Below are 19720 nucleotides of genomic sequence, written 5' to 3'. Positions count from 1 at the left end.
GGTGTCCCCCGCCGTGATATTGTTGGAATATTCCTAAAAGCTATGTAACACCAAACTCACTCACTCACTCTACACATTGCTTCATATCATTTGTCTAGACCTGCTTAGACATATGTCAGTAAAATTCCCAAATTGGAATTAAAAAATTCCCAATTCGTTTAATATCTAATAAATACTTTTATGGCTTTGTAGAGGTAACCTAACAGACCTATGGAGAGAAAGAGGGTTTAATACTTAGTTTTATTGTATTAAAAGCAATCTGGAAGTACCACAAAATTTACGAAAATAAGAATTTTTACAAAATCAATATTTTCAACAAGATAACCATTTCTCTCCCCCCCCCCCCCCCCCCCCACTCCCTAATTTGCCTAAAAAGGGCACTTAGTTCAGAGTCCTTGATAAGTCCCTGTCTGTTGTTCTTGACAAGTTTGAAGGCAAGGTAAATTCAGTGTATTGTTTCAGGTGGTGATATGTTACTATTATTTGTTGTGACTAGGGTAACTGAATATTTCTATATATGTGGTGATGCCAACGGTATGTGTTTCATTTTAGAAACCCAAGCGAGTGAGAAAGAAGCGTCCAAGTGAAGGACGAGAGCGAAAGGATTCGGAAAGTAGCAAGACGGAACCTACAGAGAAGAAGAAAAAAGAGTCCAGCTCACCGACCAAGGATAAGGATCTAGTCATCTGCGGGTGAGCACTCGGCCATGTTCAGTTTTCTAGATTCTTCACATGTGGTGTAACAGCATATACAGTGTGGTATGAGCTGGAGAAGAGGGGCTTTAAGACAATTATCATTACAGCAAAAAAACCAGATGTAAATCAAATCTGTATCCAGCCATGTCATCAACTCATCAACTTGTGTCATTGTAGATATCTTGAACTGTTGACCACTCATGCAGGTGTGCGACAGGTGGGGTAGACTATTGTTTAAAGCACAGTAGACCCGGATTTGATTCCCGACATGGGTACAAAGTGTGAAGCCCATTTCTGGTGACACCGCCCTAATATTGCTGGAATATTGCTAAAAAGCGGCGTAAAACCTCGCTCGCTCACTCACTCACTCACTCCCACTCACTCACTCACTCACTCACTCACTCACTCACCCACCCACCCACCCACCCACCCACTCACTCTCACACTCACTCACTCACTCACTCACTCACTAAAGCACAGTAGACCCGGGTTTGATTCCCGACATGGGTACAAAGTGTGAAGCCCATTTCTGGTGACACCGCCCTAATATTGCTGGAATATTGCTAAAAGGGGGCGTAAAACCTCGCTAGCTCACTCACTCACTCTCACTCTCACTCTCACTCACTCACTCACTCACTCACCCACCCACCCACCCACCCACCCACTCACTCACTCACTCACTCACTCACTCACTCACTCACTCACTCACTCACTCACTCTTGTTTAGTACTGGCTGGCAATTCAAAGATTAGAAATGAGCACAGTTCATACATGATGTCATGTAATTACCCCAGTGTTTAGCTAGTACATCCTGAAGGTGTCATGTTGTTCCTTGTGTTTTCCAGGAAGCTCCTGGCAGAGATGGAGAAGCACAACTGTGGATGGCCTTTCCTCCAGCCTGTCAACGTCAAGAAGTTCCCATCCTATAAAAAATACATCAAACACCCCATGGACTTTGCCACCATGAGGACCAAACTCAGGGACAACCTGTAAGTCTGTGCATTGAACCATCTACTTTATACCACAGTTAACAGTAGTTTCGTATTTTTCTATCATGAGAGGTGAATTTTTTGTGAGAGGATTGTTTAATGTGGTGCAAGCCCCAGGCAAATCAACATGCAATGGTTGGCGCTGACCATCCAGCAAAGGGAGGCAACTCATGGTTGCATCTCATCTGTTGTGCCAGGATCTGCTGATCATGGTTTCAAACTGCTTGTTACCCTTGGTTTGTTGGAGCATACCTGGGCTTGTGGTTTTCACTAATGAGATAAGTAGCTATTCCAGTTATGTCCCTTCTATTGACCAATCAGATTCCACCTCTCATATCACTTGCATTTGCTTCAAATAAAATGGTGTTGCCCTGTGAAGACGATCTGATCGATAATCAAGATCTATATAGTAATAGAACAGGTCTTACTTTGCGAAGTGCATCAAATCATTTGGTTAAAAAGATGAAAAGATCAGGGAAATCCTGCAATCGACCGAAAGCTGCACAGCAGTTTACGAACCAGATGTTGATTTTGTTATGCGATTTTGATTGGACTATGCATAGACTTGTTATTCCAGCCAAAATAAAACCCCTTAATTCCAGCCTAGTTCAGCAAGGGTTGAAACTGGACTTTTATAGTCAGTTAACTCCCTTACCTCAGGAAGATGAGTATTGCATGTCATTTATTTTCCTATTCTAATAATGCTCATAATTTATCTTCCGGTTCCTCCAATGCCTTTCATTTATTTTCCAGTTACAAGTCACGCCACGAGTTCGCAGCTGATGGGCGAACTGTGTTTGACAATTGTGAAACTTATAATGAGGATGACTCCGAAGTTGGCCAAGCAGGACACACGATGAAGAAATTTTTAGAAAAACGCTTCAAGGAACTCTTCGGAGAAGACAGCTAGTCGTCATGGCAACTGGATTGACAGTTGCTGACACCTACCCAGTGTATTTCATTGGACCAACCACAAAAACAGCAGCCAGCCAATCAGATCCCAGTGTTCAGCAATAGGGAATACTCACTGGACCTTGTTGCCATGGTGACTGTTGTCGGGGAGATTCATTGCCATGGATACTCTCGTCACCATGCCATGATGTGTTCTTTGTTTTCAGGGATATGTTTACATGACTATATGTGCTCATTGTTTCGACACCAAGAACCCGAGGTGTCATTTGTTTCATTCACTATGTGACATGAGCAAAATGTTGAAACTCCACAAAGCAATGGTACCATAATCAATTTGAATTTCTATGTGTTTCATTGTTTCAAATATGGTGATTATTTATTTCAATAAAAATGCAATATTGTGCATAGTATTGATCGAATTGTGACACAACTTCACAGTTTTAGATGGGATTACGAGTACGGGGCTTGTACAAGTGCTTTACTTGTGGGGCAAGTTTAATGTTGGAATAAAGTATTCACCAAGAGTAGTTGTCCAATAACACTTATGTGCTCAATTAGAAATCCTTTTGTGCTATTTATGAAATTGGTATTGATGAGTTGTTTTAAGAAGGGAGTGCGAGCTTCAGATGGAAGTGACGAAACAGTACCTACGTAATCAAACATGCCTATTGGCTAGTCATCATCACCATATGGTCTTTTACAAATGCATTTATATAAAGTACTGCTGTATAGAACTCTCCTCTCTGCTGAAAGTGGAAAGGTAAGTTAGCTTCAGTTTCACATTTGTCTTGAGATGCTTGGCTCCGATCCTATTGTAGGATACATATACTACATGGAGGAATCAAGTTTTCTTTAAAATCACATGTATTATTCATTAAACAATGTTAAGCTTCAAGTTATAAATAAATTGTTTCAAGGTGTGTGACTGGTGCCATTGGGCCCGTTGCCACGGCATTATTGTTATGGTTTCCATAGCAACAATCTTTTTGGGAGCAATAGAGCTTTATACTAATATGTGCAGCTATTTTCCTGTGTAGATGAGAAATTACCACAAATTATTTTAGCTAAGATGAAAATACCAGATGCAAATGCATGTTCAGTGATCAGTGAAATACAGTGATTGTGTCCAAACTTGGTTTGTAGGTTCATCGAGGTAGGCAATGTCTTCATTTGGCCTTTTATAAAAAGTGCTTTTGGTGAACCTTAATGTTTGGGTAGTATTAAGTATGAATAATGTCATAATAAGTTGTATGTATATGAGAGGGTCAATAAAGCAATATTGATTGATAGCGCCACCAACTTGGCTCAAATATTGGCAAGTTGGATCAAAAGGAGACCAATACAGTGATCAAATAAATATTAAAGTGGACTCACAAATTACTGTTAATAACCCAATAATACTGAGTTTGTCGCCAGCAGAACGGGCCTGCAGTTGTTAATAATATGCCACCAAATAACCAATCTGTCAGCTTAATTGCCTTTACACATTGTCGGTCAGTAATTTCATCTAGTGTGTCATTGCTATCATATGATGTAAATACTGTTGTAATTATCAATACTTACAAAAGACTTTTTATATTGTTTATCTTTAAATCTTCATAGTATTTTTGTCTGCAATTACAAAAAAAATGTTACAATATTTTACAAGAATGTTTAGTGGTTTTTATAAGCTCGTAGCTCCACTTGTGTCATTGAAATGTTATTTCTTGTCAAAATGTTATTTATGTTTTGTTTGATATAAAATATTCATCACAGAACAGTCTTTAGTCTGGGCATTATTGTTTCCTAGCTGTAACGTAGAACATTTCAGTTGCTTCCGTAGATCCTTAATTCCCTGTAGGAATGATTCAGCGTGTTTGTCGAGGACAAAGTAAGTGTATAGATGTCTTTCAAACACTATTATTGTTGTGATTTATGAAAGTATTTTTAAATTTAGGCTGAAGTGAAAGTTTCATGCATTGTACAAGACATTTAAGTATTATATATTTATCTGAGTATTCAGGATGTATGTTTGTAACAATTTGATTTACGGAGCATACCTCAAAGTTTTCACACATATCAACCTAGTGTTGAAGCTGTGCCTTTTGCTAGATAGAGATTATTGTCATAATTTCTGTCATTTCCATAGACGTTCAGCAGACAGTGGGATTTGTTATTCAAGAGCTCTTGAATTTACCTCCACAAATCTTTGCAAACATATCAACCTGATGATGAAACGGTATCTGTAACTGATGAGGTAGTTTTGTAGTTTTTATGGAAACATGGACATAATTGAAGGTGAGCCTGTTTTGGGAATTTCTTCTTACAACTTTAGCGTTGCGCTTGGGCTTGTATGATCTTTTTATGACCATTGTTTTCGTGTGTCAGCTTTAAAGATGTCATGCACGGGCACTGTAAAACATAGCAAAGTGCTTTTGAGGCATTTTCGGAACTTACATCACCTTGTCTTTTCGTTTCAGCCTAAATTTTGAAATATGTTTAGTTGCAGCGAATCTATGTAAGGGAGGCAACTCCTGTGCAGGTTCCGATTTGTCAATCAGTCAGGGATCCACTATGATTCAAAGGAAATAGCCAAGAAATATATTTATTACCGTAAATATTCTGATTACAACAACTGCAATATCTAAGGGCTTAAGACCCTTAATGAACATATGTATGTTGATATTATTTAATTATCTAAATTAATTGTTGGTTAACTATGAATGGAAAGTTTAACTTTAAAGGGTTAAGTGATGGTATTGGTGATGATTTAGGTAATTAGGTAATTATAAAATATAGACAATGAAGTAAGCCAAGCAGGTCCTTTCTTTGAAAGAACAGTATTTTTGTGTTGGTTAAGTCTAACACTATTTATGAATTATTAACAGGATTCTCGGAAACTACAGATGCCCCACATGCATCATCATCATCATCATCATCATCAGTGGATTTCTATACACAACGTTCCTCCTTCACCTGTAATTACACACAACAGATATGTCCTGTAGCAGTATGTGTCTATTTTAGTAAGGCCACTCATTTTCTACTTTTCGTTTCACGGTCCCGCCACCCCTACTGAAAAACAACTGGAAAAGAATTCAATTAAACTTAAAACAATATATTTTATTATGTCTCTCGCTAGTAATATAGACCCTCTTATACAACATAAAACGTTATGTTTAAATTTTGTCTACATCACTATCAGTGATTCTAGAAGCCAGCTGCAGTGTTAACTCCACGGCAGAATGACTTTTATATAAATAAATAAATGATTGACATCGCTATTTATTTTTACTTTTATTTCTGCTGACCTTGTGTGGAAAAGCTGGAATAATTCTGTAAAACATAAAATTTAAAAAGTGTGCCTAAGCTTATGAAATGAGGTCTTTTATAACTACTTTATAACTTTGCGCGAACTCTAGCATTGGCTGAACCAGTATAGGGAACAGATACTACAGTGCTAGGGCACACGGTGCCCCTGTTGTGAAGTAAGAAACGTTTGTGTGATGTCAGCTGAGGGGTAATTGGTCGTGTACTCGTAGCCTCCACCACTGGAATCAGGCAATGGTGGATTTGGTTGTTATAAATAGCGACTCCACTGCAGTGGACCAGTGTATTCATGGGTGACTGATGAAGGACTGGTTGATGATGCATGTGAGGTGATGAACCCTAATCATCCGACTACTTGTGGAAGGACCAATATGTATAGCTGTTTCCTGGGGTCACAGGTCGTACAGAATCAAGTGTTGAGTTCAGTCGTTGATAACCTTCAGTCCTTTAAGGATAACATTTTTCATAATGTTCCAGCCTTTGACACATTTCGATGCTGTTTAATCATTCCCTTCATATATCACACATTATGAACTTCTCCAAAGAACTGAAACTGTTTTAAAAATGCTAAATGTTAATTTAATTTAAAATTATTATATGATCTATCAATTATCTGTTAAAAGAAAATTCAGTTACATTAATTATTATATACTACTAAATATGCTTAATACCATCCGATTCTATAACACTATAATTAATCTGTCCTGCTATGCTAACTATAGTACAGTAATGTGAAATTGGGCGGGCCTTAACTTGTTTTTGAGTAGTATGATGTACCCTGGGTAATTTAGATGTGATATTTTCAAAGAAAATGTTCATGCTGTCAAATAATTAGCTCATTTCCGCTATCAAACACTGAATGTGTTGAATGTTGCATTTTCCATTTCATTAAGCGGTGTTAGAACCATGTATGATGGTAGCTATTTATTGTTTTGTACGTACCATGTATATTTATTGTTATCACTCTTTGGTAGACGGCTATGTACATTGCATCTTCAAAAAACATTCATATCATGATCGCGCAACTAACTTCCCAACGGGCATGTCCATGTAGATGAACCCACAGATCTGACAAGAATGTGAAAGGTTTAGGGTCTCAATAATGTGAATAGATTCTAATTGGAGCCGTGAATGTTACAGCTTTCAATCCAGAGATGTTTGTTTCAATACTTTTAATTTTGAATTTCCAAATTATGATTTTTGTGTTGAATTACGTGGAATACTAATCCGAAGACTAGAGGTGTTTGTCTCAATGATAAGTGAGTTGCATGTTGGAGCATATTGTGACATTTGTTATAGCTTGTGAGTCTTCAGCCATTACACCTTCATCGGAGGTCAGCATACACAGATATCATGCACAGGTGATCAACGTCATCATGAGAATGTATCCAATAAAACAATTTGTGAAAGAGAACAGATTTTTGGTTTTGTGTGGACAGGAAGTAAAGTTGGGATTGATATTATGAACATAGATTCTTGCCATTGTTTGTTTGTTTGTTTTTTGTTTTACGCCGCACGCACAATCGTAAAAGGTGACTATGCTTGTCGTAAGAGGCGACTAACGGAATCAGGTGGTCAGTCTCGCTGACTTGGTTGATGCATGTCATCGATCCCAATCACTGGATTGTCTGGTCCAGACTCAATTATTTACGGACCGCCATCATATAGCTGGAATATTGCTAAATATAAACAACAAACAAACCTAAAAATTATGAAAAGAATTGAGCACTGTGGATCATTCTTTTCAGGGGTGTAACCATTGAATTGAAATGAATTAAACACAAATTGGTTTTCAATGATTTATTTCAAATGTCTAAAGACCTGAATACATCAGTAACATGCCAAAGGGCGTGCTATAACAATAACATCTCCTTCCTGTGTTTATCTTGTACAGGACACAAGCCTCCAAAACAGACAACTTGAAATTACAAATATAGTCTCACTATATACCAACCCAGCAGTCATTGTTCATAATCTTGAACTATTACTTTGTGTATTTATTATATATGACTTGCACCTTAAATATTGCACATAAAAAACACCATTCAATTCATAACTGATATTTACTTCTTAAAAACAGCATCATTACATGGTTACATGGCAACTCAAACATTCATCCATTAAAAAAAAAATGAACTGGAGGTGTTTTTAAGTATTTGCAAAAACAGAAGCACCATTTCCTCAAAGCTTAAGTCATCAAATTGCAGCATATGTTTCCAGTGCAAAAGCATTACTTCCAGATCTTGGCCTTAATCAAGACAGCTTCTTCAAGTACCAAGTCCATAATTGCGTTAAAGTGCAAACAGTAACTGGCAAGAAATGGCGATACAACCATGTTTCACAATAACCTCAAAGATGACCTTGACCTGTAATAACATGGCACGAATATTTCATAAGGTAAGATTTGAAACGGTACATGCAAGTATAAAGTTACATCCCTGTGCATGCCTCTGAAAGTGACAATGATATAATCATGTTTTACAAAAACCCTAATGCTGACCTTGACCTTTAACTTATCTGGACCAATACCTTCTCAAAGCTTGGCTCCTCATAGAGGCGGTATATACCAAGTACAATGATTATTAAAATTGCATTATATTGTTTTTGAGAAAGTGTAACCATGGTATTTTTTATCTCACAATCTTGACCTTTTCATGGTATGTGCAAAAAGAATTCCCAGTGCTATTCGGAAGAAGTCCATGGAAGAATAATATCTAATGTCAATAACCTTTGTGAGTTGGGTTTAACGCCACTTTTAACAGTATTCCAGTTATATCACGGTGTGTCAGCTTAATGTGGGACGAAAGCCTGAAGTGATGCAGGTATTAGACGTTTACCACTTCGGTGAAACCCACAAGCACGGGTATGGTGCTGACAAACCTAGAAACATAATCGGGGTGAACCATATTTGAACCAACAACCATAGGTTTCTGGTGTGTCCAAGGGATGCAACTCTGAACAGTGAATTGCGGTGCCTTAGACAACTGGGCCATCTGTGCCCCCAGTAGACATTAGAAAAATAACCAGCAGTGGCAGTCAAAATCCAACAAAACCTTAAAGCATTCCTGTTTCAAGGGGCTGCTAATCACCACCAGATGGACTGTTACACAAGAACAAAGTTCAACAAACATGGAAACAATGAATGATTGTTCACAAAAATACAAAAAACCTGTGGACCCAGAAATCAAATCTGACATCACTGGTGCCATCAAAAGAAGAACGATGACCAGTGAGATGAACCTGCAGCTGTTGATGTTGATCTAAGATTATAAATCTGGACAAGTACATGCCTCTAGTCAGCTCATTTTCTTCTCATCTTGTTTGGAATTGTTAGAAAACAAATTAATTCTCGGGACAATGTTAATAATGAATATAAAGAGTAGCACAAACTTGCAAAAGGCCAATAGATAGAAGAGGGTGATTGGCGAGTGAGGCAGCTTGTACGAGTCAATGACCCGGGACGCTATCAGGGAGATAGAGATGTGGACGAGGCGGTTCGCCATGGCATGACCGGCTTGGTTGACCTGTGGCAGCACGAACAGGGCGATGCCAAGACCTGAAACAAACATGACACGAGTGTGTGAGTGAGTGAGTTGGGTTCGCTGCTTTGAACATTATTTCAGTTATATCAAGGAGTGACAGCTTCTTATGGAATATAAGTCTAAAGTGATGCAGGTTTTAGACAGCTACCATTTTAGAGAACTCAGCTGTTTACACAGTTTCTCCCCTAGCTATGGGTGATTTTGTTTTATTAATACAAAAATATCAAGGCCAATATCATAACAAAAAAGAAATATCATAGGAATATTGCCCGCCCTATATTTTCAAAAGCCATGGCCTGAGAACCAATTCTTTTATTTTTTATGCCTTAGTAACATTCAATAATGTCAATGCCATTTAAATAACCCATGGTGTACATAGTTCTACACAATAACAATCTTCCATCTTTCTAACATCAATCTACAATGACTAAATACCGTATTCGTCGTAATAAGCGCCCATGGCGATATTTGCTGATATATTGGCTAGTGAACAAGCCCAGTTTGCATCCCTTCTGATTGATCAATGTACACAAGACTTATTTAGTCGGTTTTATACGCATATGTGTGTTATATGCACACGTATTTATGGGCAATTAAATTCTGGAAAAGTATATCTGTTGTACATAAACATTTCAGGCTGTCAGCATAAACCACGAAATCTATCTTTCAACTATTCACCAAAATAATATTCTAATAAGAGCCCCCTATTTCTAATTTTGAGAGCGCCCTGGGCGTTTATTACGTATATACATTTGGGGGGGCTGCCATCATCTAATAGAAAACAATGATGCCTAGTCATAGTCAATTCTTTTGAGTAGAATTCACCAAAATTCATCTGAACATACACAAAAGAAACAAAGATTCCTCAGTCCTACCAAAGAGACTTGATGCATCTCTTGTGACGCTGTAGAAGAGCGTGGTATCCAAATAGACCCACTCGGCTCGTGCACACCATTGCTGGGCCTTGCTGACTGACCACATGGCATCGAGGCCTACAGCCTGGATCGCTCCAAAGGTCATCAGGGTCGTTGTTATGAAGATCCCGGCAGCAGCTAGATAGTGCTTGAAGGTCAAGGTCTCCGTAGAGAAGCTGTTGAAGATCTGACCAATCGCAACACCTGGAAAACGTGATGAAGTATTCAGGGTTTTTTGTTCTTTGAAATGGCTGCATAGTCTTGTTTCCCCTTTTATTATGGCATAAATAATGCAAAGTTGCAAATTTCCAAAGTCAAGTAGGTTACTACAATCTATGTTTATGGCATTTACCAGAGAGTAAAATGGTCTACTATTATTTCTGTACTTTGAGAACTACAAACTACAGTAAACTGCGGTGATAACAAATTAAGGGGATCACTCATTTTAGTTTGTTAAACCGGAGTTAGTTAAATGATGCATTTAACTAACTACAGACTAACTAAGACTCGGTTGATATGTCCCACATCCTCCATATATACAGCATATATACAGCACATGGATGGGATAAATAAATTCAATATATCCATCAGTTTCTTATAAGCGTGTTCATTATAAACGTAGTTTACTGTACATGATTGTGGTTCAAGATACTGCACACAGTGCTGTTACCATTGATGCCTGCTACTACATGGTGACCTCCCGACCTCCAATGACCCCTCCCAGCCACCAGTCACTGACTGAGCTATAGGAACCTCTAGATACTATAAGTTACTGAACTCTGCTACAACCTGGTAACTGTGACATACAATGAACCCTTCCAACCCCATGATGACCTGCACTGATCCAGATTATTATCGAGAGACCTAGTGACCAACCATGACTCCTTCCTGTCCCATGGTGACCTACAACTACCCCTACTATCATTTGGTGACTATAATGACCTCTACCAGTCCCTGGGGGCCTACAATGACCTCTACCAGCTCCTGGTGACCTATAATGACCTCTACCACCACCTGGTGACCTACAATGACCTCTACCACCACCTGATTACCAACAATGACCTCTACCACCACCTGGAGACCTACAATGACCTCTTCCACCACCTGGTTACCAACAATGACCTATACCACCACTTGGCAACCTTAAATGACCTCTACCACCACCCAGGGGCCTACAATGACCTCTACCACCACCTGGGGACCTATAATGACCTCTACCACCACCTGGAGACCTACAATGACCTCTACCACCACCTGGTTACCAACAATGACCTCTACCACCACTTGGTTACCAACAATGACCTCTACCACCACTTGGCAACCTTAAATGACCTCTACCACCACCTGGAGACCTACAATGACCTCTACCACCACCTGGTTACCAACAATGACCTCTACCACCACTTGGTTACCAACAATGACCTCTACCAACACTTGGTTACCAACAATGACCTCTACCACCACTTGGTTACCAACAATGACCTCTACCAACACTTGGCAACCTTAAATGACCTCTACCACCACCTGGAGACCAACAATGACCTCTACCACCACCTGGAGACCAACAATGACCTCTACCACCACTTGGTTACCAACAATGACCTCTACCAACACTTGGCAACCTTAAATGACCTCTACCACCACCTGGAGACCAACAATGACCTCTACCACCACCTGGAGACCAACAATGACCTCTACCACCACTTGGTTACCAACAATGACCTCTACCAACACTTGGCAACCTTAAATGACCTCTACCACCACCTGGAGACCAACAATGACCTCTACCACCACCTGGAGACCAACAATGACCTCTACCACCACCTGGAGACCAACAATGACCTCTACCACCACTTGGTTACCAACAATGACCTCTACCACCACTTGGTTACCAACAATGACCTCTACCAACACTTGGCAACCTTAAATGACCTCTACCACCACCTGGAGACCTACAATGACCTCTACCACCACCTGGTTACCAACAATGACCTCTACCACCACTTGGTTACCAACAATGACCTATACCACCACTTGGTTACCAACAATGACCTCTACCAACACTTAGCAACCTTAAATGACCTCTACCACCACCTGGAGACCAACAATGACCTCTACCACCACCTGGAGACCAACAATGACCTCTACCACCACTTGGTTACCAACAATGACCTCTACCAACACTTGGCAACCTTAAATGACCTCTACCACCACCTGGAGACCAACAATGACCTCTACCACCACCCGGAGACCAACAATGACCTCTACCACCACCTGTAGACCAACAATGACCTCTACCACCACCTGGTAACCTATAATGACCCTTACTACCAATTGTTTGCCTATTTGTGCCCCTATTACCACCTGGTGACCTAAACCTTCCCCCAAAAGCTACCAATTGATGACCAACTGACCTACAATGACCCCTGCTACCACCTGGTGAGGGAAGTGTGTTGCAATATAACATCGGGATAGGTTGACAGCCAGCATCACAACACAAAACAGTGTCCATGAGAATATGCGCATCAATACACTGAAAAGCAATCAGATTCTTATTTAGGATAAACAAAATTTAAAAAATAAATGTATTGCCCTTTTACAGAACAATTTGCGTCACTGAAAACAGTTTGTACTAATGATTCACACATGTTCTTTAAAAGGAATCAGCCAAGTCATGATAGCTTATCTTTTGTGTCCAAGAAAAATCTAAAAACAATAAGCATGTTACAGGCAAATACCAATCTTGCAGGTATATTTTAGTCTGTTTATGTGAACTGTAAAGCAAAATTTTCTGCAGCAACAGTTTTATTAACATAAAGGTGTACTAGAGTTACCATGGTTACCTTTTGACTTTGCTGTGAAACAGGTAGTCAGACACAAGAATATAGAGAACCGCTGATGTCACCATGGCATGACCGGATGGGCTGCCTGGAATTGAAGATGTTATAGAATAGAAGAATAGTACTGATGTTTCACATATCAGCCTACCGGTAACCTACCTGCTCATGTTTCACATGTCAAGATAATCAGCTTTTTGTTGTCCTATTTGTTTTTTTACCACCTTTACTGACAATTGAGAAGCCATGATTCACATATTCCCTTACATACCCACGTGGTTAAGGGTTACTGGGATAGTAAGAATTTCTTTCTATAGTGAATGACACAATAATGAGTGAGTGAGTGAGTGAGTTGTGTTTAACGCCGCTTTTAACAGTATTACAGTTATATCACGGCGTGTCAGCTTAATGTGGGAGGAAAGCCCGAAGTGATGCAGGTCTCAGACGTTTATCACTTTGGTGAAACCCACGAGCACGGGTATGGAGCTGACAAACCTAGAAACATAATCGGGGCGAACCGGGTTTTTAAACCCACAATCATAGGTTTCTGGCGTGCCCAAGGGATGCAACTCTGCACAGCGAATCGCGGCGCCTTAGACAACTGGGCCACCCGTGCCCCCGACACAATAGTGAGGTGGATGGGATAGGGGCTGTGCACCAGAAAAGAAGAAGGGTGCAGAGGAGTGGACAGGATAGCAATATCTAATCTAAGTTAAGAATTGACGCGGATTCATACTGTTTGCACATCGGTTTTTCGATTCATACCTCAATGAACCAAAAAAAATACACAGTCAATCCTTAAAAGATATGGTAGATATGTTCCTTTCAATTTAAAGTCTCTTTTTAGATTTGCAAATGTTTTCAAGTGCCCAGTATTTGTAAAAATATCTTTCATACATCTAACACCACTTCTAAACCACATAAGAACGTGTTCAATGTCTCTGAGTGGTATAATAGAATATAGGAAGGGGCAAGAAATCTTTAATACTTTGTATTTCTGATAATTTAAGACTGTTATAATTTGAAAGCACAACTTTCCCAAAATCATGTCTAATTCCCTTTACTATTTTTTGGAGGTATCCTTATTAAAAACTGAGAATGTTGATATGGCCATATTAGAAGATTATGGAATGTGCTAAATGCTGCCATGAACCATTTTTGGTATACAATATTTAATGTCATGTCAACCGACCGTGTCCTGTTTCACATGTCAACCGACCTGGTCCTGTTTCACATGTCAACCTACCTCATCCTGTACCTGGTCCTGTTTCACATGTCAACCGACCTGGTCCTGTTTCACATGTCAACCTAGTTAGTTACCTACCTGGTCCTGTTTCACATGTCAACCTAGTTAGTTACCTACCTGGTCCTGTTTCACATGTCAACCTAGTTAGTTACCCACCTGGTCCTGTTTCACATGTCAACCTAGTTAGTTACCCACCTGGTCCTGTTTCACATGTCAACCTAGTTAGTTACCCACCTGGTCCTGTTTCACATGTCAACCTAGTTAGTTACCTACCTGGTCCTGTTTCACAGGTCAGTCTAAACTGCTGCAGTTGGGGCCTGGTGGCGTTGGTGTAGGCTGTGGACTCCTGCACCCACCAATATGGACGCTCGCCATGAAGTATTCTACAGGTGATACAAACAGCAGCTTACAGAGGATGCAGAGCCAAAAAGCACCTGTTGTATCCGACAGATACATCAGTTAAACTAATAGTGAAGATGGCAAACAAGATGAAGTTCCCTATGAGACTCGTGGTATTCAATCATGATAATTGTTCTTAAATTGTGGTGTATGAAATCAGAATAAATCTGTGGATCATAATGTGGTCTACTCAAAACCTTCACATGACCCAAATTTTTTTCTTGATGGCCCGGACGGCAGGGTCGCCAAGTGGTTAAAGGATTTCCTTGTCCCGCCAAAGGCCCAGGTTCGATTCCCCGCATGGTTGTCGATTGCTGTGATATTGCTGGAATATTGCTGAAAGCGGTGTCAAACCACACACTCTGGATGGCCAACACTTTTGGAGACAGGTGGATCAGTGGGTCTGTAATTACACTAGGAGTGAGTGAGTATGGTTTTACGCTGCTTTTAGCAATATTCCAGCAATATCACGGCGGGGGACACCAGAAATGGGCTTCACACATTGTACCCATGTCAGGAATCGAATCTGGAACCAAGGTCTTTTTAATGGCCGAATAAAGCGTTTTATATGTATATTCAAAATGTTTTGGAAATATTAAGGCAACCAAACTCTAGTGGTCCTATGATTCATGGATGTATGGATGTATCATTCCATTGCTTTTGTACACCTTGATACACGATACGCCTATCCTGTTTATATATTAGTTCTGGTCCTTCTAGAACTAGACAAGCAAAAGTCCTACAGTCAAACAATCTGTTCTGTTGTTGGACATGGTGACAGTGTCGGGTATCCTTGTGATTAACATAATTAAGGTGTCCACTCATTAGGGGTTAAAAACGATATACCGGTGCATCGTGAGTTTTCATGTGACGATATGATACATGATACATTTTTTTCTGTATCGATACAAGACGTGCACTTGCTGAAAGAAATTACGTACTACTCATTTAATGACCCTTGGTGTTTTTGTCAGCAAGATATAGCAAAATGTGTTGTAACTGGCATTTCAAGTTCACTACTAGAAATAGCCGCTACGAACATGTGTCTACAGCTAGCTTTTCCTTTTGAACCTGCTCTGAAATATTCATTGTGAAGACGTTTCCATGAGATTTGACGTAAATATGCATATCGTGCAATGTATTGTATCATGACCTTGCTGTATCATTTCACCCTTACCACTCATCATGTTGAAAACCCAGGTTCAATTCCCCACATGGTTACAATGTGTGAGTCTTCAGCAACCCATGCTTGCCGTAAAAGGGGACTATGCTTGTCGTAAAAGGCGACTAACGGGATCAGGTGGTCAGGCTCGCTGACTTGGTTGATGCATGTCATTTATTTTAATTTCGCGGATCGATGCGCATGATGTCAATCACTGGATTGTCTAGTCCAGACTTGATTATTTACAGACCGCCGTCATATAGCTGGAATATTGCTGGTTGCGGCGTTAAACAACAAACCAATCAACCAACAATGTGTAAAGATCATTTCTTGTGTCCCACGTGCTGAAATTGCTGGAATAATGCAAAGAGCAGTGTAAAACCATACTCACTCACTCACTCACTCACAACAGTATTGTGACAGCCTGAATGAACTAATTTAACTCACAGTTTGAAGACTGCATTCAGCCACTCAGCGATGGCCGCCACCCACACGACTCTCCTGCCCACGGACTGACGGAGGAAGTAAGCCAAGGGGAAGTAGATGAGGAACGCATTGTGAGGATCGCCAACGTGAGAGAGGAACAGCATAAACTCACTCTGGTTCTGAAGGAAACAATGACACATTCTCTGAACAACCACCAGAGACGAAACGTGTGGGGCTAACACCCAAGAGTAATCTCTGTTATCAGTGACTAGTTTCGATCTGGCTTGCTCTCATCCCGCAAGGCATGAACGACTAGGTCTAATCCTCAAGTTCCCTCACCCTTTCACTGTCCCAGTATCAAGAGATGAACAAATAATCGTTTTCGGCCAAACCTTTCTTATCAAGGTCTTATTAAAGTCATTTGAATCTTATCTATATTATATCAAACTATTTTGCATTACATCACAACCTATTTACCAGTCAGGGTTGCCTCTTACAGATGTGGATTTTCAGTTCCCACCACAGAACCATATTTTAGCGTGCTTGGGCAAAGTCACTGAAGCGCACGTAAAAGTTTACATAGGTAATATTTATCCTGGGTCCAAAGTTTACACTACAATAACAATGTGATGAATAAGGATTATCTGTCTTAGCTTTAAAACAAAATGATTTGAACTGGAATTATTTTCCCAAAATTCCTGATTTTTAGGATCAATCTGTAAAATACTAATAAAACCTGCCTGGATGTAGTCTGCACGTGTGGTGAGTCAATGTCCTACCTGGAACCAGTGTTGTAGCTGTGTGATGATTGTAACCCCCATAACATGTACATCCTCCATCACTGCCATTCTGAAACATCACAGGGTATATAATATATATTATGGAGGTGACCATATGGGATATATACTATTGTGGCATTGCTTGTTCGTCATTCTCACCAGTCAGACTCATACTGGTTGCGTAGGTTACCATAACAATGTTTTGACAGTGACCATAACAGTTTTGTTTACCGTATCCGACATAATGAGCGCCCACTGCGATATTTGCTAATATACTGGCTAGTGAACAATCCCAATTAGCACCCCTTCCGATTGATCAATGTACACAAGACTTATTTATTCGTGTATAATACGCACCAGTGTGTTATATGCACCCTTAATTATGGGCAATTAAATTCTGGAAAGATATACCTGTCGTACATAAACATTTGAGGCTGTCTGCATAAACCCTGAAATTTATCGTTCAACTCTGCTTTTTTCACCAAAATAATATTCTAATAAGAGTCCCCTATTTCTAATTTTGAGAGTGCCCTGAGCCCTTATTATGTCAAATACGGCATATAGACATAGAATAACTCTAGTGGACTGGTAATGAGGAATGTAGGCATAGTCAGAGAGAAATGTAAACATTTGTCACATATGGTTTAACCATAGAGTTCTAGATATTTTCTGACATTGAACAATATATCACATGACTACCAATGGGCCCTGGTAGTCCCGTGGGTACCCAGGTCCTACTCACCCGACCCGACTACCCGAGCTACCCATCCCAGCCCTCATCCACCCACACCACCATTATCATGATTATGAAACATGTTTCAATAGCCTTTAAAAATAAATGTAGGTTGAATGAAAAAAGGTAGCACAGGATTTGGTGACAATTTTATCAACCAATAAAATGCCATTCCTCTTACATTATAGACCCATATGAAGTAGTCTCATTTCATCATGATGCAGATTATTGCTGCTAAACAATACGAGGCACCATATGACATATGGTCTAAACGCATTACTCATTCATATGTTGAATAGGTAGCTGCTGGTTTAAAACATGGAGAAATGTCATCAACCTCAGTATTTGCACCGTTTTCTGTAGGGACTGTAGGGATAACAGCAAGGCCTTAATGTGAAGAAAGAACCAGTGATATCTGTAGGCCTACATATATGTCACACCGGCTGGTGTAAACACGTTTGCAACATTCGTCAACGACGTGAGATTAGAGTTACTGGCCTTGGAAGATATCCGGTGAGATTCGGCTCATATCGTTTAATTCCGGAGGGTTAGTTTGAACTATGAATTATTCGACTGTTTTCGGACATAATATCAACATGACACTGGGATGAATCGTATTATAATATTATGTGCTATAACCATGCAACAAGAATGACAAAAAATATATTGAATAACATTATTTGTCACACACGATAAAATATTCATACAATCAGTAGAAGCAGTCGTAAAAGAAGACGTGACGCCCCTCCGTGTGTAATGCCATCTAACGCGATGACATTCATTATGCATGCACAAAATCAACCACTTTACAGAGCGAGAATGTCTTCATTTCATTCCTAATTAGATTAGCTCGGGCTGGGAGGAAAGAAAGCTATTAGGAAGTGTGCGAAGTGTGTCGTTCGATACGTGATTGAAACTATACTGGCATTATTGCCCACTGAAAGGGACGTTGGACATTAAAACTATATTGAACACACAAAGTAGGGGGACGCTGAACATTGAAACTATATTGAACACACAAAGTAAGAAGACGCTGAACATTGAAACTATGTTGAACACACAAAGTAGGGGGACGCTGAACATTGAAACTATATTGAACACACACTGTAAGGGGACGCTGAACAGTGAAACTATATTGAACACACACTGTAAGGGGATGCTGAACATTGAAACTATATTGAACACACAAAGTAGGGGGACGCTGAACATTGAAACTATGTTGAACACACAAAGAAGGGGGACGCTGAACATTGAAACTATGTTGAACACACAAAGTAGGGGGACGCTGAACAGTGAAACTATATTGAACACACACTGTAAGGGGATGCTGAACATTGAAACTATATTGAACACACATAATAAGGGGACGCTGAACATTGAAACTATATTGAACACACAAAGTAGGGGGACGCTGAACATTGAAACTATATTGAACACACAAAGTAGGGGGACGCTGAACATTGAAACTATATTGAACACACAAAGTAGGGGGACGCTGAACATTGAAACTATATTGAACACACATAATAAGGGGACGCTGAACATTGAAACTATATTGAACACACAAAGTAGGGGGACGCTGAACATTGAAACTATATTGAACACACAAAGTAGGGGGACGCTGAACATTGAAACTATATTGAACACACACTGTAAGGGGATGCTGAACATTGAAACTATATTGAACACACACTGTAAGGGGACGCTGAACATTGAAACTATATTGAACACACAAAGTAGGGGGACGCTGAACATTGAAACTATGTTGAACACACAA

General features: G+C 39.8%; 2 protein-coding genes and 1 long non-coding RNA gene across 25 annotated transcripts in view; 1 reads left to right on the top strand and 2 right to left on the bottom strand.

The window, feature by feature from the left end:
* The window catches only part of LOC124150819 (bromodomain adjacent to zinc finger domain protein 2B-like), a 113459-nt gene extending 106140 nt beyond the window's left edge, over positions 1-7319 (top strand). For all 20 annotated transcript variants that reach the window (XM_046522921.2, XM_046522982.2, XM_046522937.2 and 17 more), the window contains 3 exons: positions 553-692; positions 1541-1684; positions 2438-7319. In XM_046522921.2, coding sequence (XP_046378877.2) covers positions 553-692; positions 1541-1684; positions 2438-2594 — 441 coding nt within the window. In that variant the 3' untranslated portion in view covers positions 2595-7319. The remainder of the gene's footprint in view (positions 1-552; positions 693-1540; positions 1685-2437) is intronic.
* Positions 7320-8789: 1470 nt separating this feature from the next.
* On the bottom strand, positions 8790-18419 carry LOC124150898 (glucose-6-phosphatase 2-like). 3 transcript variants are annotated; one of them, XM_046523091.2, is made up of 8 exons: positions 18281-18419; positions 17211-17280; positions 16453-16610; positions 14718-14827; positions 13205-13289; positions 12776-12894; positions 10323-10565; positions 8790-9461 (listed from the first exon to the last, which is right to left on the bottom strand). In XM_046523091.2, the coding sequence occupies exons 2-8, from the start codon at positions 17277-17279 to the stop codon at positions 9202-9204; spliced, it is 1044 nt and encodes a 347-aa protein (XP_046379047.2). In that variant the 5' UTR covers position 17280; positions 18281-18419; the 3' UTR covers positions 8790-9201. The 3 variants fall into 3 exon arrangements, with proteins under 3 accessions (XP_046379047.2, XP_046379063.2, XP_048238077.1); XM_046523107.2 differs by having other exon boundaries at positions 18295-18404; XM_048382120.1 differs by lacking the exon at positions 18281-18419 and having other exon boundaries at positions 17211-18272.
* On the bottom strand, positions 10572-12767 carry LOC125372366. Of its 2 annotated transcripts, none has more exons than XR_007218095.1 (3): positions 12564-12767; positions 12474-12503; positions 10572-12293 (listed from the first exon to the last, which is right to left on the bottom strand). It is a non-coding gene; the product is annotated as an uncharacterized LOC125372366 (long non-coding RNA). The 2 variants fall into 2 exon arrangements; XR_007218096.1 differs by having other exon boundaries at positions 11703-11713; positions 11804-12293; positions 12474-12767.
* Positions 18420-19720: the final 1301 nt, after the last annotated feature.

Source organism: Haliotis rufescens, unplaced genomic scaffold (assembly GCF_023055435.1).
Source record: "Haliotis rufescens isolate VD_foot unplaced genomic scaffold, xgHalRufe1.0.p SCAF_4, whole genome shotgun sequence".
Lineage (NCBI taxonomy): Eukaryota > Metazoa > Mollusca > Gastropoda > Lepetellida > Haliotidae > Haliotis > Haliotis rufescens.
This window is presented reverse-complemented; position numbering and strand designations above follow the sequence as displayed.